Source organism: Zonotrichia leucophrys, chromosome 2 (genome assembly GCF_028769735.1).
Source record: "Zonotrichia leucophrys gambelii isolate GWCS_2022_RI chromosome 2, RI_Zleu_2.0, whole genome shotgun sequence".
NCBI classification, from domain to species: Eukaryota; Metazoa; Chordata; class Aves; order Passeriformes; family Passerellidae; genus Zonotrichia; species Zonotrichia leucophrys.
In genome coordinates this window covers 117,213,087-117,235,978 of record NC_088171.1, presented here as the reverse complement: position 1 = coordinate 117,235,978, position 22,892 = coordinate 117,213,087, and the positions used below count along the sequence as shown (strand labels likewise).

At 37.9% G+C, this 22,892-nt stretch overlaps 1 protein-coding gene across 3 annotated transcripts in view; it reads right to left on the bottom strand.

Moving 5' to 3' along the window:
• NKAIN3 (sodium/potassium transporting ATPase interacting 3) overlaps window positions 1-22,892 on the bottom strand; it is a 336,943-nt gene that overhangs the window by 73,121 nt on the left and 240,930 nt on the right. For all 3 annotated transcript variants that reach the window (XM_064706156.1, XM_064706158.1, XM_064706157.1), the window contains exon 4: window positions 16,589-16,786. In XM_064706156.1, the coding sequence (XP_064562226.1) occupies window positions 16,589-16,786 (198 nt within the window). The remainder of the gene's footprint in view (window positions 1-16,588; window positions 16,787-22,892) is intronic.

Below are 22,892 nucleotides of genomic sequence, written 5' to 3'. Positions count from 1 at the left end.
CTTCCTGCAGACATCAAACTCCTGTTCTACAACAAAGATCTTGTTTTTTCTGATTTGTACAGTGGCATATTTTATCTCAGTCTCATTCTCAGAAAAGTTTTGACAGCTCAACTAATTAAGCTTCAGGCATTATCATACTAGGAAAGATTTTAGGCAGAATGTCTCAAATTTAGTAGAATTATATGAGTGGAAGATATTTTGTAAAGCTAGGTAGCCTTAATAATGATGATGATCAGGGATGTGCCTACACTAATTGGTCAGTGGTGTAGACCAACAGAACTGCATAGTCAAACAGCTGGACCTGAGAATCTCATACCCCAGCTTCACACAGACCAGGTTCTTCTGGTTTGGTTTGGCTTTAACTTATAGACTGGCTCTGGTCTGATCCATCAGCTGAATGCCTGTTTCAGGCTCTCATGCCTCATTGTGTCCTTCAGGATTCCTCTTCCAGCTCAGATTCATGCAGAAGGAATCCAGACAATGCATATGGAGATGTGTCCCTGATGTGAACCCCAGCAGAACAATCTGGTGTGGTTGAGATGTGTCTTGTAAAAGCCAACTTTCATCAGAAATTAAACACTAACATAAACACATGGTATCAGTACTAAGGGTAGTATTGCAGGAGTTACACACCAAATGGTTTTCTCTTCCCTCTGCATAAGCTGGCTCTTGTTGCCATTATATTGCAAAGGTTCCATATTGCTGTCCTCTTATTGCAAGAATTTCTTACCTCCTTGATGGTTCTCAAGGCAGCTCCTCTAAGCACTAACTCTTCCTTCTTCTCACAGCAGCCAGCTGACTCCAGTTCCCCCTAAACTAACCAACCCACTCTTTTGTAACACTCTTCTTCTTATTTGCTACATCTGTGGCCTGCTAAAGTCAGGCCTGCTCCTAATCTTTAGAAATTGGCCCAGCTGCAATTCCTTAGGGGTAAGATTACTTTCTATATTACCTTTATTTTCTTGTATTCTATCCCCCTAGAGGTGTTAATGATTTTTGCCTATGTCCACTCTTCAGAGTGACATGATTGATGAGCAGAAGAGAGAAATGTCAAAACAGGAACATCAGTGACTTAGCCCTCAGTTCAGAACAACTGACAAATGTAAAGAAACAGTCCTAAAGCTGACAGGTAAGAGAAAAGTGGGAAGGGAGCAAATGCCTTGCTCTGCAAAGAGAGTGAATTAGTCTACTAGATGAATAAAGGTGAATTATAGTAAGGTCAGTGAGGGAACCATTGAAATTGCTCTCAGTTTAAAGATATTACTACTATAATAAACTTGACTTGAGCATAGTCCATGTGATAATATCAGAAACGAAATGAAAGATCCACTTCAGGAACAGGGCAGCCTTACAGACCATAAGGCTGACAAAGTTGCCAGCTGGCATTCTTAAAGCCATTGTACCTACAAAAATCCAACCAATAAAGTCTAACTCCATTTTTTTTTCAGTTTTATTTATTTGTCTCCTTTACATTTCACTAGGATTACTGTTCAGTGTGAACTACTCATTTAAAAACTACTAATCCACAGAGCTCAGCTGATGCTGCCTCAGGTTGAAATGCAAAGCAGTTCCTCCTACCTTACCTTCTCTCCAATATATTCTGCATGTATTGGCTTTGAGAATTAGGTGGTCATAGCCTAATTCTTCCTGAATTACACCCCAAAATACTGTGTGTAACTGTCCAGAGAATAGGCATATGTGATGCAGAGCCATGCTGTTAGAAGTATTAAGTAGCACGCAAAATATTAGGGTTTAGTTTGAGCTAACATGGTGCACATTATAAAATCTCCACATGCTGGAAGAAAGAGTAAATCCTCTGTGGTTTACTCATAAATATTTAAAGGATTATCCAGTCCATTGTGTAGTGAATAACCAAATGCATTCTAATGTAAACCAGCCCAGCTCCTGTGTTTATATTGTCTGTCTGATGGAACACAATTACAAAACACTTTTTTCCTTTTCAGATTTCTACTTGAGCTCCTTGAAGCACCTAGAATTTGAACTTGGCAATTGAAGACTGCAAATGCCCAGGGATCTGGCATCATACAGATTAGAAATGCATGTATTCTTCAAGGACAAAACTATATACTGTATAGTTTATACTCACTTAAATATGTTCTGTAAGGGCAAATCAACATGTACATCCTATATTTTTGCTCCTGCTTGGGATTTCTATCACCAAGTAGAGCAAATCCACAAAAACAACTTAACTTTACATTTTCAAAAAATGAAAACTGCATTTGATTTTTATTATTGTATTTTATGTTCAGAATGAATATGGCTCAGGTGTAGGCTTTGAGTTTCAATTTAGCATATTCATAACTGGGGCAATTGGCAAGGTCTGCTTCTTCTGACGGATGTAAATAGTGAAGCTCAGCCCTAAATGTGTCTTGTCTTTTCGTATTTTTTTTCTGCTTGTTCCCCAGTGTTCAGTTTATTTGCTGTTGAAAGTTCTCTTTTATCAGAAAATCATAAACTGAGCCAGGGACTGAAATGCTGATTTCAGCCACAAATTAGAAACTGAAAAATAAGAGATGAAAGCAGTGGGAAAGGGAGCCTGTACTGTGCAGATGTACTTTCATTTTCAAGAGCCTCTGTTTCCTCAAATGAAAGGCAATTTGACAAAAAAAAAAAGGGGGGGGGGAGGTTAATTCACCATGGAAATGTGCAAAACTTTTCAAGGCAAAGTCTTTGCATATGCTAAAGGCACAGATGATGTTCCATGTAAAGCATTACTTTTATCTTTATTGTTTTGAATATGTTGGATCATAAGAATGGACACACTGCAACTGCCACTTCAAAGCTCTACAGATAATCCCACATCCCACTTGCTTTGTTTGCATATTTAATTCTGCTCAAGCAAAAGCCAAATCAAAGCTCATACTTTCTTCTCTGAAAATTTTCCTTACAACCTTCCTCATTACTTCAGCTCATCTAAACCAGGCTAAGTTACAAAGATTCCAACTCATTTGAGGATATTTCTATTTACTGTGTCTCTTTCCCTTACTTTTCACAATGAAGTGCTTCAATTTCTCACTGAATGGAAGTCATCAATCTCCACCACGTTCAAAAATCCTTCCTCTGTAGATCAGGGGGCTCCTAATCTGTGGAGCAGGTGTTGATGTTGAAGCAGGAGCAGCCAGAGGAATGTGATTGTTTCTGATGCATGAGACAGTTATTGTCAATCAGCCTGCATTGCAGGTGTCAACAAAAGCAAGGTCAGACTCCAAGGTGCAGGACATTTTTGCCTGTTCTGATCCATGAGACTGAAAAAGGGGGAGGAGAGCAGGCAGTCTATCCCCAGGTTTCCTGTCACCTGTCTGCAGGCTTTGGGGGATGATGTGGTGCCTGAGGTGATTCTCTCAAAAGAGGAAAGAAATAGCTGTGAATGCAAAATGCCTTCATTCAATGAAAAAATGTTTCCAGATGACAGGGAGAAGAGAAGTCCAGCATCTCTTCATCTGGCAGTTTTCCTCATTCCCTCCCTGAAGTCTTTGAATCTCCGTTCAGGCTCTAAAGGAGACACCAAAAAGTAGAGCTCTACTGCTGAAAGCCTTTCAACCCCAAGAAAGAGGTCGAGAATATTAATATGAAAGCAAAAGAGATGGTTTGGAAGGGTTTAAAGATCAAGAACTTTTCAATGTCCTTTCTATTCAAAGCATTTCAAACAGCAAAAAATATTCAAGTTAGGAGAGCTTTAAGTGTAGAAAGCCTGTTTCCTGGATTACATTATTTCCTCATATGACTTGATTTACAGTTAAATATGGAATTAGAAATAAATATATCATGATGATACTCCTTTGGTCTTTCATGAAATCTGGCACCCTACATAGCTAATGTGTGGATTCACTCCTTTTTACCAGAGGGAATACTCTTTTCATTCCCTCTGTAAAACCCTAAGAAGAATTGAATGTCTAGAAACACACTCTATTGCAACGAGTGCTGTAGGTTCAACAAAATTGCTAGAAAGCATGGGAGAATCCTGGAAACTGCAAAGTCTACACAATCTTCTCCTTATTTATTGTCTCCTACATAAATTCTTTATCAATGAGCACCTAGGGACTTTTTTTTCAACCTGCATCAGCTTTACAAGTCTGTATTTCCGTTTATTACACTGTAATTATTTCCGGTGAAAAAGGTGGGGTGTTTTAGTGGTGTTAGTTTAAAATATTTTAATAAAAATGCATTACTCCCCTATGAAAAAGAAAAATCCCACATCAGCTATTTTCAAGCAGCACCTCTAGACTGAAACTAACAGACCAAAGGAGAAAACATCAGTAACTATAAAATATTCTTAGCCTAGAAGTATGAGAATCTGCCAATTTCAGATCATGAAGAAACAAGCACCTAAGAGATTACAGCCTTATTTATCCTTTTTGCTTACAGACCTCCTCTGGAGTCCCATATCCATTGTCTGTGGACAAAACCCACAAATTATTAAAGTAAGAAGATTTTCTGAAAGGCTTAAAACCAAAAGCAAACACCTAACTCTTTCAGGCACTCTATTACAAGAGTAAATTGGACATCCCCCCATGTTTGATAAAGGAGTTGAAGAGTTTGTATGAAATTGCAGGCATGCTACCAGGCAGTCGTGTTCCTGTGAAACTGAGAACACTTCCTCAGGAATTCCTGATGGTGAAGTATGAATCCTCTTTAATGTGAGATTGTGTGTAATCTCACAACTGGCCAATGAAGCCTCTTTATTGTGGACACTGAAAACTAGACAGGCAGGGGAAGAGGAAGGGGAAGAGGAATCAGAAACACCAACACAATCCCAAACCCTAAACAGCTTTTGTGTCTGCACAAATACCATTGAAATCTCCCATTTGTGATGCTGAATCACAGAAAACCCAAGCAAAGAAACTCCATAGCACTCTTGCTTCCATGGATGACGCAGCAGGAGTAAATAAAAGGGGCCAAGGCACAATCCCAGCACTCCAGAGTAAGTGGTGTGTCTGCCATGGCTCACACCTCAGCACCTATGTTCTCCTTGTCTCTCTCCCAGCATAGACAAAGGGTGGGCTTGTGTGCCCAGGCTCCCGGGCACAATCCCTGACCTGTGCTGTGCCCACCATTGGTGGTCAACACAGCCTTTTCAGATTTCAGTAAAGCTTTTGATATTGTCTGTCACAGTATCCTTCTGGACAAAATGTCCAGCACACAGCTGGACTCTACGAGCCTATGAAAAACATGACAGTTGTAATATGCACACACAATGGGAAAAACAGAGGATGATGCTCGAACTCATTTTCTGGCCCTGTTGGGTTCATCAGTCCAGACAGGGCTACTGAAACTCTGCAATGCACACCAAGTGTGTTGTCAGCATGAGGATGTCCTGCTAATATAAGTATGACTGATACAGAAATCAGAGCATTGGAGGGGAATGGCAAACTGTTCTTTCTAGGACTTTCATAATCCATTTTAGCTGCCAGTGGAAAGATGAGGAGATTAAAAATATTCTGAAGTCTTTTGTGCTTTTTTCCTTGGTATCTAATGACTTCAAACATATTGTAATTAGATAAGATTGCTAGGGAGAGTTATAGAAGTACTATTGTTAATGATATATCATATTATAATATTAATATAATTGCACATTGTACTATATCAATACAATTTTATATTAATATTCTAGCTTGCATTAGAAAAAAATTCCACAGTTATAAAAAATAGACTCTGGTATACTCTCTGGTATAACAAGCCCAGATTAAAGTATCATCTTTACTTAACTTTGTAGGATTTGCACAAGAAAATAAAAAAGCTAAGGCAAAAAAAATCTTGTAATAGGAATATTTCTCAAGATAATCACTAGTTTTTTAAATTATGCCTATTAAACTTTCTGCTTGTAAGGACCTGTCCCATTTTATCTCTTAATAAGTTGTACCACTTGTTAAAGCTTGGTAGCATGAGGCTGATATGGTCCACATTACAAGTGAACAAGACAGCCCAGATAACAAGAATGATTTTTGAAGACTGAAGGGTGTTTAAATGAGGCTGCAGTTTGAGCCCACAAATGAGCATGCTCTAAAAATAACAAATGGAGCACAGATACTTCACTTTTCTAGTTGGGTTTTGGTCAAGAATCACATTGATGGTTCATTTTCTGCTAACATAGGCAGTGAACTCACTGCCTTCCACAATAAAGGGGAAGCTCAAAATGTGTGCTGAACTCAGTAGGTGCTCCTCCCTGCCTGTGGCAGGAAAGAGGGAACTAGATGCTCTCTAAAGTCCCTTCCAACCCAAACCATTCTATGACTCTGAAAACCCTGTGTAGTGACCATGGGATATGACACATACATAGTCCCAGATACTGTCTTGAATTTTGGGTGGCAAAAGGAATTTTGAATTATGTTTATCAGGGAAGCTGAAGTAAATTACCTTAGTAAACTTGTATGCTTTTTTTCCCAAAGAAGTAATCTTCTTCTCTATTTGGAAGTTTAAGGAATAGCATTAAAGTTCCTTTCTAAAGTAAGTTAGGTGATCTGGGGTAGCTGTTATTGCTAATTAGGCCTTAGACCCTTTTCAGGCAAAACAAAATAAGCGCATGCAAAAGAAGAGAGAAATCAACACCAGAGCCAAAAAATTGCAACTGCATCTTCTAGCATAGCCTCTTATTTGTGAGATCAGTAGTGGGCACAGTATAGATTTTTCTAATTTGCTCCCACTCTTGGTCATTTGTATCCATAACAAAACATGCAGAAAATTGATTTCAGCTGCCTAAAGCAATGACAGAAGTCAAAGTCATGTCAGGGGAGGAAAATATGTCTCTCTTCATAGTTAAACCAGATCTCACTGAAAAAGTGGTAGAGAAAATAAGAAAATAAAGTGAGAAGTAAAGGAAATGCAAAGCTGGCAGTCCAGTTGTGTTCTAGACTCAGCTCCTCTGTGGGCAGGTTTGGAGAGAGCATCTTTATGTGAGGTTCCAAGTAGAATCATGGTCCCAGGAAGAGGAAAGGGAGAAGAAGTAATAATTAAACACTTGGGTCTTTCCAGTTCACTCCTGCTTGTCGAGGTAAAAACCAGTATTCAGGGAGGGGAACTTGGCAATCCCTGGCCATTAGTGATAAGAGATACCAAGAAGATGAACTTCGTAAGAAAAACCTGGGAATCGGCATATTACTTAAACCAACACTCAAGCTGGTGTCTAGTATAACTGACCAGGATGCAACTTTAGTTTTCTGTGCTGATCTTTATATTTTAATTTACTATTAAAAGATAATGTATTTATATTATGCATGTATGTGTGTGAAGATATCAGGTACATTATAAACTGAGTAACAAGATAAAAATAAATTAAATAACTCATACGTAAAAATGGAAATGATCATGTTCTTTTAAGAGGCTGTTTAATTGCCTATCACTTTTTACTGTCATTCACAATGATTATCAATTAATCTACATAGCATTAATTTACATAGGGGGTAATGGAAAGTTAAGCTATAAAGTTTCACATCACTAAGAATGATTTCTTGAAAAATCTTTACTTATAGCGTAGATTCAGACAGATCCAGCAGATGTATTTCACCACACCTGATTTATTCAATTATCATTTTCAGACTAACATCAGCATTATGGAACAACACCATTATTCATCATATTTTTCCTTCCCTGGGGACAATTATTTCAACTTAAGTCTTCTACATGGGTGAGAAGAAATGAAATTTGCTTCTCAGACTTCTACTTTAACATGATTCTGTCCTTTTGGAACAGTTACTGACATCACAAAAAAACTCACAAACTGAAAGTAATTTACATCAGTCTCCCTTTCAAGACCACTAAAAATCTTACCTATTTAACTCATAAACAAAACACAACAAAGAAATGCCTCAAGCATCCATTTCTGCTGGCTAAATGTTATTGCACACTGCTAGATACTGCAGGGCAGCAGACAGAAGTGGGATTACAGGGAGGAGACTATGCTTGATATGGTGAAGAAGCTCTTAGGTGCTCCTCAGAAAAAAAATCACTTCTGTGGCTGGCTCCAATGGAAAACCAGCACAGAGAGCAAGTACTTCCATCAGTGCATATGCACCCTGACTTCCCTCCTCACTGAAAATCAAATAATTTCCTCAAATCTTGAGGAGTATGGGTTGCTTCACTGCTTGTTTAATGAAATCCTTCCCCTGGTATCTCCTATTTCCTTAGGAAAAAACAGAGGATTGTAAATCACTGGAGACTGCATTTGAGAAAGAATTCTTTCTGCAGTCCAGTCACATTCAGGCAACAAATTTCAGTGGAAGAGCTAGGCTGTGGATTTAGTACATGATTAAAAGAAAAATGTCCTGTCAGTGGAAGCTCACACAGACATGGGTTTTAATCAGTGGATAGTTTTCCCCCATATAAGAAAGTCTGGGCACATGGGTATCAACTACAATATGCAGAAAGAATCATGCTGCTGAGCAGGAATGAGCACACATTTATTGCTGTTAGGCTCAGTGAGACTGCAGTGGGAGGGTCACCTCTGGTTTGCCCGTGTATTTTACACTACATGTGCAGGCTAAGGAATAAGTAAAATAGTAAAACATCTTTACTTCAAATCATATCTGAATGTAAAAGTCAGTTAGAGAACTGTGTTCTTCAGAAATTAAAAAAAACATAACAACACAACCAAACCAAACCAAAAAAATCCAGCAAAGTCAAGCCTATCCAGAGCTGTCAATCACCATGTGAACTCCTAGCCTAGAGAAGAAGATAATTTCCTTGGTTGATTTATCAACTTCACAGCTGGAGCAAATCTGATGCAGCAAAGCTCTCTGCACTGAATTGCAGCTTGGCAGAAAGGCACACATTTTATTCCACCTTCCAAGTAAACTATCATGACCTGATTCCCACAGGCAGCTGAAAGCTGGTGAATGTCCTGAGAGACATGAAGACAAATATCTTAGGAAACAATGTGCTCTGGCCTTTGGAATTTCCAGGACCTTTGGTGTCCCAGTAGCTCATCTAAGAGTTAAAGTTTCCAATGATATAGTCAAGAAAATATCCCTAAAGTTCAAAGCAAATACTGCTTTCACTTTTCTTAATGATAATGGTTTGTTTTATGTGTTCTCTAAAAAAAGGTTTAGATTGGCAATCTCTGTTACATTTTTCACTTTATTCTCTTACGATTTCCAAATGCCTGGTGCAACATTCAGCATTTTGCTCAACTCTAAAGATAGCATGTAGGCATACAAGTTTGCTGAGGCACTTTAACCTGTCTTTACCTCCTTCACCACCTCTCCTGCTTGTTTTCAGAGGTACTCACTCGCACTGGAATCAATAATCACCATGTTTACTGTGCGCTGGGCTGCTGCAGTTCCCTGCTCAGAACTAGTTCAGGTTAACTTCAGAAATGAAGTCCAATGAAGGAAACTAATCAAAATGAAGGTATCTATCTGAGAATTGCAGTAACTAAGTTGCAGACATTTTGTCAATGGCAGCGTTTCTGCCATGGGCATGGCAAATATGGGCAGAGGTTGAAGGAGGGAAACCAACTATTTTCTAAATCTCTCATTTACTTCCAGTTCTTCTGCGCAATTTGCACTGAAATATTAATGAGCTCCATAAAAATTAAAATAAACAATCGAGTTTTATTTTTACTATAAGTACTCTTGTGTAAATAGAAGTATTTCGGAATTCCTGCACAGAACTTCAGTAGCATTTTTGACAATTCAGAAATTGTCACAATAATTTTCAGTGTTGTATAAAATGGCAAACAACTCTATATCAAGTATTAGAAAATATGAAGAACAATTTCTTATGTAGATTGCCAAGGTGAGGGCACTTCTACATTGCTAATGCTTGAACTGTTGTCTGCTATGCCCTCAGTCTCAGCCAGCTCTGGTGCAAAAGTTAGCCAAGATTTTTTGATAAATCTTTATCATAATAATTAACAAATGAAAATGCTAGTAGCTATAATATCATGGTTTTCAGCTCCCTTTAAATGAGCTGCTTGAAAAAGCAGACCTACCTGGATTGACAACTGAGATGAAAAACCACAGATTTATCTTGTTCCTGTCTTACATAGCTGCTTTATTGACCCAGACTGGTAATTAGACAAATATACTTGAGTATTTTACTATCTACACACAGCCATGAATAATGATGTCTGACTAAATTTAGCAAGAAAGGATAAAGGCATTTCTAGAATGTTAGTGCAGATGCAGTCTCTCACTATTTTTCTTTCTCTTGGTTATCCTTTTTTAACACTGAAGGATTGTAAATGGCAAAGGTGAAATGGGCTGTATGCATTCCTGAACCAATACCACAAACAGTGGAGGAATTACACAAGGCATAGATTGTGATACAAACACAATGACACAACTACAACAAAGCAGTGGAGGTAAATTCAAATCTGCAGCCTCTCTGCAGTCTGTTTCAGAGATTGACAACTCCTCTGTAATATTGCCCAGGCTGACAAAAGTATTCTGATTTTCAATAATCTGGTGATCTCACTAAACTTACTAATAAATCTGTGAGAAGCCAACAGCCTACCATAATTGTTTATTCACATGACCAAGAGACAAGTGCTCCTGGCTGTTCTTGTGTTTATTGTTGTTGTGATGATGACGCTTATGATGATGGTTGTGATGAAGAACAGGCATATCTTTCATACACTTTTCTGAAGAAATGCTGAAGTTCTGCGCTGCAGAAAATGAAAAAAGTTAATTTCCACACCACTTTGCAATTGTTTATTATGAAAAAGAAGACCAACTCTTTCCACTCTGTGGAAAGAATGCAAACTAAAAGAAAATATGTAATACCTTGAGGACAACTATATTTTACTCATGTAATTCCTGTAGCTCTTAACTCTAAATTACCTCAGGCTTTTTTATCACATGTGAATATTGACTGGCTTTCTGAATCAATCACATGTCACTCAAAGAAATGGAATGAGAGCAAGGAACCTGCCTGAGCACTGGTGTCAGCCCCTGCAGGGATTTTCTCTGGGGAACACCATACATGATATTCTTCCTTGCATTCTTTTCTGTCCAATTATAAAAATAGCAGGGCCATAACTAATGGGAAAAAGGGGCTGCTGCAATGACCCAGAGGAGCCACATTATTTATTGATATCATTAAACCTTTTGTTACATTTAAATAAATATGAACCAAACTGCAGCTCTGGCTGACTGAAGGCAGGGGCAAAAGCTGCTTTGCAACCTCTTTTGGAGCAATTCCTGGAGCTTTCCCAACTGCATAGAGAAGGTCATCTAAACATCAGGGATAGAGGAAGAGCCATCCAAATCAACCCAAAAAAGCATTCAAACTTATGGGTCAGTAGTAAAAGCTTGGTAAATGACCTGAAATACATTGAGCCACTCCAGCACTGACCATGATCATCGTCTCTATAGCTCAGCAGTCACAGTGTTTCCCTTGATTAATTATTTACACGGGACTCATAACCTCCATTTAATGTGTGTTGTGCTAAATATCTTTTTAAATTAAATTTTATTTTTCTCTGATGATAAAAAAAAAAGCACTTAGGTCTACCAAATGTCATAATTAATCCTTATGTTAAACAATCAACATTTGGCAGATTCTCTGAAGACAGCAGGGCAGAAATAATTCACAAAGCAAGACAATTGCATGGAGTCAGTATGAGGCACTGACTGGTGACAGATATCCAGAAATTAAGTCAGATCCTTGCTTATCATTTCCCTATGGATCTGATGCTTGTGCGTACTGGAGAGAAGAATAGAGATTAAGAACATCAGAAAACTGTGAGGAAAAAGAAAGAGGAATAGAGTCCTCACAAACAAGAGGATGCAATGATCTTTATGACACAAATTATTTTATTATTATAAATAATAATAATAATAGTAACAATAATATTGAAAATTCAAAATATTTGAAATCATCATACCTGGTTAATTAAAGCAGGATAACCCAGCAAATGTATGGATGACAAGTCTAAGAATACTAAGAAGTTAATTTTAAAAAGTATTTAGCATCAACTTATATCAATAATTATGAATCTTTTGGGCAGGTAGGGGCCATTTTTATAGAAAATGAAGAAAGAGCTTGGGCTGCATAGGGCAGACTACTGCCATCCAATGAAGGGAGATGATCCTGTCCCTCTGCTCAGCACTGCTGAGACCTTTCCTGCAGCCAGGTCCAGGTCTTGAATGGAGGGGGCAATGAGGACGGAGCCAGACTCTTCTCAGTGGTGCCCAGTGCCAGGATCAGTGGCAATGGGTACAAACTGGAACACAGGGGGTTCCCTCTGAACACCAGAAAACACTTTTTCAATGTGAGGGCTATCAAGCCAAGGCACAGGTTTCTCAGGGAGATTGTGGAGTCTCTCTCCTTGGAGATATTCAGAAGCTGTTTGTTCACAGTCCTGGGGAGGCTGCTCTAGCACACCCAGCTAAGGGTCAGGGGGGTTGGATCAGATGGTCTCCAGAAGGCCCTTCCCACCCCATCCCTTCTGAGTGATTTTTTGATACAGAGATTGCGATTTTTCTACTAGTGGTAGACATTTTACTGAGCATTCAGACACTGTTGGAAGCTGCTGTAGAAGCCCGTTGCCTCTTAGGGAAAGCATTCAACATTTACAAATTCATGAGTTGAAAGAAGCACTGGGAAGGCATTTTTTTGGGATGTACACTTTAGCAGATGGTGACTCTGCTCACAGTGACCATAGTATCCAGTTCCAGATTTGGCTACCAGGAGTGCTTTTTCTTATATTTCTGATATTACAACTTCATTATATTCTGTAGAAAATAATGTATTTTTCTATTTTAATGTATGTTTTGTGCTTGGCAGTGTATGTGATAAGCTATCCACCACTGATAACTTTACCTTAGGCAGATATGCTCACTGCCTTTTACTTCACTATGGAAAAAAATTCAGTATTGTTAATCTCCCTGTATTACATATTTGTCTGAATTTATACATGACTCTGCAAGAGAGGGTTTGGGGGTTTTTTTGTGGCTGTTCCTCCTCTGTAGGTCCAGCAGGCAGCCTGAGGGTTACAATAATTGACACTCATGAGAGGCAGCAGATGGACATCCACAAAGTAAACCAGAAGCTTCCTTCAAAATATCCTGAATTTGCATCACCATGCCAAAGAGCTTGCGTGTTTTGCATGTTTTTAGGCTTAGGGTTTTCACTTTCTTTGCTTCCCCCCAACTTTCACTGGTCTGGATTTTAGGTTATCCTTCTATACCTTGATGAGAGTTGGAGGAAAGGTAACTTCACCTTGTCCAACACAGCATTGAATGAAAGTAATGTCTCCTGGCCCAGAAACATCTAGTTGTGTCAGCCCATTGCTCTGCCAAAATTTATTAATTTTGCTTCTTCAGCACTGATGAAGTCATGTGGCTGCTAATTCCAGAGTTAGCACAGTGAACCCTGGCTTGGGGCTTTGTGCTGCACTGTGTTAATGTCATTTCAGGCTCTGGGTCTAATACAAATCTCTCTGCAATAACTTGGAGAACTTTTTAATGTTCAGGCTATGGAAGCCAGCATGTACCTGGCATTTAATACTCTCAGTGTGCATTATCTATTTCCAAATAACAACAAAAATTGTATGAAATTTGTTTCTCAAAGATGCTAAGCTGTCACCATTTTGACTGCATTATTAATTTGTTCCCTGAAAATTCAGGATTCTGTAATGATGTTCTGTCTTGCATTTTAAAGGTGTTGTGCAGAAGAATTTATTCATCAAAATAATATATATATTATGCCCTACAGCAAATAAATATAGATTTTAAACACAAAATTACTATAATTATTCTTTACTATTAATTGCATCCCATTCTCTCATACTTCTCTTGATTCTCCCTCAAGTTAAAGAAATGTTTAACATCTTCAACTACCAATTACTTACATAGGCACCCAGAATCAGGATGAGATACAAAGTTACTGGTTCATCAGTAAAAATATATTTTTAGAAACAACTATAAAGCAGATATAAAAATAGCTTTACCATGTTAAAATTAAATAAATAGATGTTAAGCCTATTTCCTGACGCAGGGTTTAATGTAGCTGCAGCTGCAGCATCCTCTGCATATAAAACTATACCAGTTAAAAAAATAAAAAAAAGCGCCACCTTTAAAAAATGCTGCTAGTGAGTTATATATCTCAACAGGCATCCAATACTTACCCCTCAGAGGTGTTTCTTCTTTCAGAGGCCCTAACTCCCTACCAAATGGAAGTGTTTGTATTCCCAGTCATTTGGACAAAGTTTAGCATGGTAAAATGATTTGTTATGCCAAGGAAGTTTTTTACACTGTAAAATGGTTTGTTACACTACTACTGCTACATAAAAATGTTATGAAAATTAAGTAGGTAGTAAGGTCCAAAAAGGAATAGTCTGCTTTTGGGACTAGCTACCAGGAAAAGGTAAAAAGAATGATCTCATGTTCTACATACAGTTCCCCAGTCCTTTGAAAGGACAACCTAAATGACCTTTTAACTAGCAACTGAAATTAGTACTCCAATTAGGAAAAGAAGTTATGCATACAAAATGGGTGGGAACTTCCTCAATTCAATAGAATTCAGAAAATGGAAGGAAACTGCAAATTATTTGATAATTCAGGTGGTGACTTCTGTCTTGTGTCACAGTACATGAAACAAGCCTAAATTACAATTCAGAATGGAAACTGAAGTACAGATTCATAGTATGCTAATCGTAACATGTCATGGATGGTGTAGCAAGATAGTAAAACTGGAGCAAAACCTTACTTTTTGTACAGTACTTTAATTTTAGCATTGTTTATATTATTCAAAGCACTATCTGAAATGGGAAACTATTTAATTCCCAGTCATGCCTCATAAGTTCCTGGCACATTTTGAATTTTCAATTTAATCAAAATTTTGAATTTTTATTTAATCCAGCACAGCAATCAGTCAGTTCTTTAGAAAGAAAAGGCCAGCTACATATTTCAATTTATAAATATTACAGAATTTATCTATTTTTAAATTCAATATTTTTTCATTTGTATATATTAATTGTGTTTATTATAATATTCTAATATTAATATTTGTATTCCTGCCATTTGAAAGAACTGTACTGCATTGATAAGTGCAAAAACATTTCCTGTGATCAACAACCAGCTGTATTTAAAAATAATTAAAAAATAATTTCAAATTTAAATTAACCAGTGAGATTTATTCTACAGATGCTTTTTACTTTGCAAGCGGTAGTATAAACCAGATTGTTAGTAAAACAGCTTGAAATACTGAACAGACCATAAATATGCATCCCTTCTGGCTGCGCAGACCAGGTACCTCACCTGAGTAGCAGGTGTGGACTGCAGACTGCACCTCTTGTCCCACTGTCTAACAGGGTCATCGTGAGGACCTTGAGCCACGAGCATTTATGTTCTCAAAATAGGTACATTTTGAGATATACCTATAGATGTACCCCTGGATATCTGGGGTGATCGATCCTGTGTGCAGCCACTCAGAGTCTGCCAGCTGCACTGCACTACCCACAGCTATGAAGAGAAAGAGCTAACACTTCTAGAAGATCACACACAGCTCATGCCAAACGACCTATTAATCACAAGCAGAAGCAGCCAAGAGAAAAAACTGTGGCCAAGACTGGGTTGTTGCTCCCAAAAACAACTGATCGAGTCCCAGCACTTTCCTGCACTGCAGGCTTTTACAGCAACTTCTTGTAATTGCATTTTTTGACTGGTGTTGCAACAAATGTGGACAATGGAGGCAGAGTGTTCTGATAATGCAGAGTTCAAGGAGAGAAAGAATTACATGGTTAAATATAAACACATACTTTAATTCCTAACATTTTTTTTTACCTTTTTCAAGGATCAATCCATAGCTGAGTCTGGGAAGAAACTTAGCTACACGTCATGTAAAATACATTTACAATCAGGGCTGAGTAAATGGCATCATTGACTGTGAACTACGAAAAGGTTTAGGCAAATTAATTTTGGGCAAATCTGCTTTGCTTTGCTCTACATCTCAATGAATGAGAGCCAAGGATTCAAGTTAATTTCCACCTATCCCAGCTATGGCCAGAATGGGTACTAGGCCTGTACAGAGCTTGAAGAGATAAAAGGAAAGAAAGGAACAGTGCACATTTTAATAATGTGTATATAATTCTCTAATTCAAAACACAATTAAAAATCCTTGCTGTCACAGACATATTTTATGAAAAATCCTTTTGCTAGGATTTTTCTCTTGAGAAGCTGAGAGACCTCAGAAATGAAATGTAAACAATAATTATCTGCTGCTGTGGAATGCAACAGGTGCATCTTTGATTGGTCTCATGTGGTTGTTTTTAATTAATGGCCAATCACAGTCCAGCTGGCTCAGACTCTCTGGTCAGTCACAAGATTTTATTATCATTCCATTCCTTTCCTTTCTAGCCTTCTGATTAAATGCTTTCTTCTATCCTTTAGTATAGTTTCAATATATCATTTTCTTTTAATATAATATATATCATAAAATAATAAATCGGTCTTCTGAAACATGGAGTCAAGATTCTCATCTCTTCCCTCATCCTGGGACCCCTGTGAACACCACCACACTCTGCAGCCATCCATCACCCACTCCACCCCCTTTCCAGAACATGCAGCAAGAGCAGTCTGTGTGTGAAAGAACCGATGGAATACCAGCAGGAGAAGAACGGTGAACTTACGGAGAGGAGTATTTGGATAGCGCTGTGAATGACCTCTAGGTACTGGAAATCAATGATGCAGCCTGTCACGGAGACGTAGGAGTAATCCTCCAGGACGCCAGGGGAAGAAGGACGCACCACCCTTCGTATGCAGCCAGGCCCGTGCTCCCGCCACCAGGAGCGGTGCATGGAGATGTTAAAGGTCATGAGATCCGTTTCCTAGGAGAGGGAGGGCAAAAAGTGTGAACACATTTCAGTTTTCATTTTAAAGGTGAAGAAAGGGGAAATAAGAGAACTTTTCTATCACAAAGGCAGTGAGGTAATTATCCTTAATCCTCACTCCAGTAATTCTAGCATGAGAGTAGAATATTGGAGAGAGGAAATGGTAAATATTCATTGGTTATTTTGCAGTTGTGCAAAGGAACTTCTGCCTGGCATAAGAATCATCCTATCAGGTACTGTACAAACACATGTTCCCTTGAACTTATCACCTGAAAAGCAATTTTAATGTTACTTTATTAGAAGGTCACTTAAGGACTGTTCTTTGGTTGTATTTTTTTTTAACAGACAATCGAACCAGTTTTACCCCATGGTACTGGAGACAACCTGAATGAAATTTACATCATATTTGATGACTTCCATCACCAGATTCAAATGAGGTGTCTCCAGCCAAGTACCTTGCTCTCTTTTCTTCCCTCTGCCTCTCATCCAGATTACCAACTTCTCAGCTTAGAGAACAGACCCACACTGTTGAACTGATCTGTGTTTAAAATAAAAGCAGTAAGTTCTCTTCACTCAAATAATCTTCCAGCTCAGATATTAAACCTACCCAGATGAGTACTGGTTGCACTCTAACCCACACAGGATGTATAATGTCTGTGCATTTTAGTAAACATCATACCACTTCCACGTGGAGCAGTCAAAGTGGCAAACCTACTAATGTACTAAAGATTTTCCAAGAGCTTACCTATGAAGTACAAGCATGACAATTCATTTGAATTAACAAAACATTTGGTTATTCAGGTCATGTATAAAAAAGATACAGGTATAAAAAAAATAAAAATGCACTCAAGTTGAATGAATGACATTTAAATGCAAAAAACACCCAGGCCTCCTCGCTGGAGATAAATGACAGTTGAGTTATACTGATACTTTAAATAATTAATTCAGATTTATGTTCCCATGCCTCCCATTCTGAACTCCAAGTAAAAAATATCTGCAAAATTGTCAGCCATACATCCACAAAATACCCCTGCCCTCCATACATGACAGTTTGTGAGCACTGCCATGACACCAATTTGCCCTTTGCATCCCACAAATATGTCCTGTCTGTGGCCATTTACTTCTACCCCAAGCAAAGGGAAATTCAGTCCAGATTCCAGTTGCAGAAGTAGTTAATTTGTTATTTTCCTTTGTTAATCGCCTTCATTCTGGCCTCACCTGAAAATTAACATGGGAATTAAATCCTGCCATCTTAACTATATCTTGGTTATCAGTAAGAAGTCTGCCTTTGTGATCTGCTGGTTTTTTCTCCACCACTTCTCCACCCTTTAAATTCAGAGTTGCTAGATTTCCAAATGCATTATTTTGAGTTGATGAGCCATTTGTCTTTTGACTTTGCATGTCAGTTCTTGATACTGGTTCAGAAAATTTTCAGCTGCAACATGAAAACAGCTTGTGAAATAAGAAGCTGACAAGCAACACAGTTTAATGAAAATATAATCATAAATACAGAGTCACAAGAAACAGCCAGGGAGGGCTTTCTTTGTACAACAATGCCAGAGATTGCACAGTGTAATCAAATGCTTTTAAAGATTGTCAACTCAAAGAAATGCCAGTTGTCAAGCAGCAGACACATATTCCGTCTAACCTAGCTCAGAAAGCCTTTGCTAAGAAGGAATGTGGATTGCTGGGTTCATGTGTATCAAATATTGTGAGGTAACATTTTGTTATCACAACCGTGGGAATAAATTGTGATGCCCATGGTGTTGGTGTCACATCTTCCTTTGCTCTTGAAGGTTTATTTATCTTTTATTGTTTTTTGTCTTTATGTTTTTAAAATTATAGTCTGTTACAGTATTCATACTTGGCTAGTTCACAGCCAATGACAAAATTCCATAGGGAAACAGCTTGATAAACTTGGCCAACACATGTAAAATGTAACATTTTGCATATGAACAGTAGAAACCCTTTATAAATAAAATTTTCATTTCTGGAATACTGTTATGTGTGGCTCTGGGCGTGATAAAAATAATCGCTTAAATGATGGTCATGTTCACATTTTGAGGCTCCTGGCGATTCAAGTAAAAAGGAAACAGAAAAAAACCAAAATCCCCCCTAAAAAAATCCCCCCAAAAAACCCAAAAACAACAAGCCAACCAAAAAGTCATCACAGCACTTGCTACCTTTTTAAAAATAAATTCTCCTTCAGAAATTCTGGATAAAGTCTAAAAGAGGAGATTTTCATAATTGCTTTTCACTTTGTGTATTACATCCTGAGCTCTCAAAGCAGGTAAAAGCAGATAATGATGGCCCAGCAAGGATCAGTTTTAGAAATGCAAACAAAACCACTTGGTGCATTAGCTTGACCTCTGAAATATCACTTCACAAAATGGCAGCCATAAGCCCTTCAAGCTGATAAATGTTAAGCTGCTAATCAATATAAGAAAGCCTGACAACAGAAAAATCAATTTTTACTTTTTTTTTTTTTTAGCAGCTGAAACACTTCTCACTAACTACTTGGAGATTCTTAATCCGTAAAGTGAGTCAAATGCAACAAGCATTAAAAAAATCAACCTGTATCTTTATCATCATTTACAGAACCATAGAAAATTCAAAGACTCTTTGCTGGGATGATCAGGTTTTAAATATCAGTGAACTCCTGAGGGTGTTTTGGTATTTGTAAATTCACAGCTTGGAAACTCTGAGTATGCTGGAAAAGCTGCAGCCCAAGGGGCTTATTTCCAGTTTCATGTTAAATGAAAGTTAAGTTTCATCAGTAAGTATGAGCAGATGCCTGAAGTTTTTCAATAGATCACTTACTATCTTCCAATTTTTCATATTAAAAAAAAATGTATAAAATGTTTAATCATCAGTGACAATTCAAATGCTTATTTCTTAGGAAAAAAATGCTGCTGCTTCAAAGCAAGAGATTCTTTCAGGCTCTGTACAAGGGAAACCAAGTTGTCCTTCTAACTGACCCAGTTGGGATTCATTTAAAAGTTGAAATTTCTATCATGGATGTAAACTTGCTCCCTTCTGAGCATGTATCTTGACTTTAACTCCATACATCAGCAGGTAAACTATACTTCCTCAGCTGATGATGTCTCAGATAGACACCACGAACAGAGAGGGGACAGAACACAGGTAACAGGTATTCCAGGAAAATTGTGAGACTTAGGGAAGTGACACAGGAAAGTGAAATCCCATCTCTACTCCCTTTTTTAGTCAGCATTAAAGTAAAACTCCAATCTGTGGTAAGAAGTTTGCTCCTGAGTATAGGATCAGCCCCATAATCATACTTTACTGATGTAGAGTCCCAATTCACTGTATACAGCATTTTAAGCCTTTAAACTATATATAGGATTTGTGTTGGCTGTCAGCCCAAGGATTAATTTTGATTATTATTGGAAATCATTGCTATGGCAGATACATTCTTTTAAGGTGAGATGTAATCCCTGTGAGTCTGAGTAATGCTGTTTCCAAGAGCTTGAGGATAATGTTTAATTTCATTATGTCTGCTTAAATTCTACATTTGGTTTCAAGTGGACATTTTCTATCGGGCAGAGCTTTGAGCAACCTGTTCTAGTGAAAGATGTCCCTGCCCATAGCAGGGAGGTTGTTCTAGATGATCTTTGAAGGTGCCTTCTGATCCAAAGAATCCTGTAATTTTTTTGATTCAATTTTTAGGTGGTGAATCTAGGAAGAATTCAACAAATAGCATAAGATGGCTTATTTTGAAACTATAGAGTAATAACAGGTATGATGTTCCTTTCATTTATTTGTGTGAAATTTACACACAGTATCTATAACAACAACACAAAAAATTAATGAGAAATTAGGACTACCTAAAATCAGTAGTTTAAAAGAAGGCATTGAAACTCCACGGAGAAAACCCAATGCACCCAGATTGCCTTGCATAACAAACAAATATTATGCTGTGACATGATTACCACCACAGCTATTTGTTCTTTCAGTGTATGCTTCTGCTTTATGACATGTTATTTTCTATTTCTTTCACCCCTTGCTGGAATTTAAAAATACACTCTTAGGAAAAGTATAACAAAAACAGTGCTTTGAGCAGGATGGAAGAAAATGCCTTTTTTCCTTCAGAAAACAGCAGTCAACACTTGAAATTTTATAGACAAGTGAAAGAGCACAAAGGCCTGGCAAAACATAACGTTAGAGATCTTGACTTTATTGTTGCTTGTGTGGTACCTAGCCTTTTTATTTTATTGATACATACTATATTGCTTATTATAAATGGACATTAGGCTGAGGCATTAAATATTCCCATTCAATTTCCTAAGTGTAACGAGGATGCTCTGTTCTGATTTGCTACACGTATTTTGTTTAAGCAGTGAGGAGAAAAGATTTTAAATCACCACTTGCTCAACAGGTAATAGAAGTTTTTATGCATAATGCTAGAAAAGGACTAGCACATTTCCTTGCAATTCCCCAGACCAAATTCTGTTTGTAATTAAGATGCAGGGTTGCTGGCAGGGACAAGGGACACACACATTCCTTAGTATCTAATCTCAAGGAGACCTTGATCCTCATTGGATACAAATGATGTGTCCCAGCATTAATGAAATCCACTCTAATTGTGCAAGTACTTGGAAACATGACCATCATCTATTAGCCAAAGGCCCCCACTGGCAGCATCACCCTCCTGCTTTTACCTGAAACTACAGGTTCTGATTCCAGCTTGCTCTGTGCGTCACCAGTTACATTCCATCTCCTCTTGTACTGCTGAACAAACAGCTTTGAAGGCCTGGGCAGACAATACTGAAGAAGACTAAGGCTATTTCCCATTTCCAAATGAGGAATTTTGCATCACTAGCTCCCACATTGTCTTTATTGGGATGACATTTTTTTATTATTGACTAATTTTTTTTCCTGCTGATTTTTAATTTAAACTCTTGCCTCAGTGTTACACTGAAGGCTTTTACCTATTCCATGAGCAAGAGGTTGAAGGTAGCCCACTCAATAATTGTGGTAACCCACTCAGCTGCTAATGGGATAGGAAAATGAACCATGCTGATTCCAGGCTGCTCAAGATATGATACATCCAGCATCTTCACCTCATCCTGAGCACTCTGGAGAATGTATGACTAGAAGAACATTCTTAAATTGAAGCTTATGGGTAGACTCTATTGGGGCTATTCATCTGTTTGCACTGGATGTCAGACAAGACAGTAAATTCATCTCTGTGCTAGCAATGCACACTAAACCAGAGGAATCGTGATTCACCAAAATTTATTACCACTAAAAGAGAAAATTCACAGTATCAAAATCTTCAGACACAGGCAATGAGGTAACCCCAGCATCGTGGGCTGAGAATAGTTAAAAGAGGTATGGAAGCAAAGTAATTTTTGGTTGGTGTGATTAGAGGCTCATGGTTCCCACTGACAGAGACTAGAAATTCACAGACAGTAATCATATCATCAGACCATGACTACAGTGAAATATTTCCATATTAAGCCTAATTTTTTTCCCCAAATCTATCTACACTACAATACTTTTTAACCATTTGCCAACAGGCTACCCTCCACATCTACCATCCTCCAAAAAAAAAGTATGAGTTAAGCTTACCAAGTACTGCCTTCTTCTTTTACTACTTTTATTCCTTCAACTGTGGAGAGTGTTGCCAGATTTTATTTTTCACAAGTGAACATAATAATTTTGGAAAATTCATTTGGAAATTAGGGAGATAATCTACCTATGTTATAAAAAGTTTACTTGCATTGCTTTATTTGCTACATGCTCAGGCATCTGTATACTCTTTTGCAAAGCAAGCAATTTTAAAATTAGATTTACCAAATTTACTAGAAAAGTGGAATACAGTGGAATGTCTTTAGGAAGCCAGAAAGCAAGTGAACAAGAGAAGCATACTGCTGTCTTCGTCATGCAGTCTTAGTATCAGTTGCAAGAAAAATTAGGAGAACTAGCAAGGGGCTGCTTTTGAAGTTTGTTGCCCCTGAGGATGAGCTCTGATCTTTGGCAATATTCAGATCCATGCTCAAATCCCAGCTCCACATCTTTTCCTTGTTCAATCTCCCTTTTGTGGCAGTCTCTTTGTCTGAGAAACAGTCCAGAGAGGTAA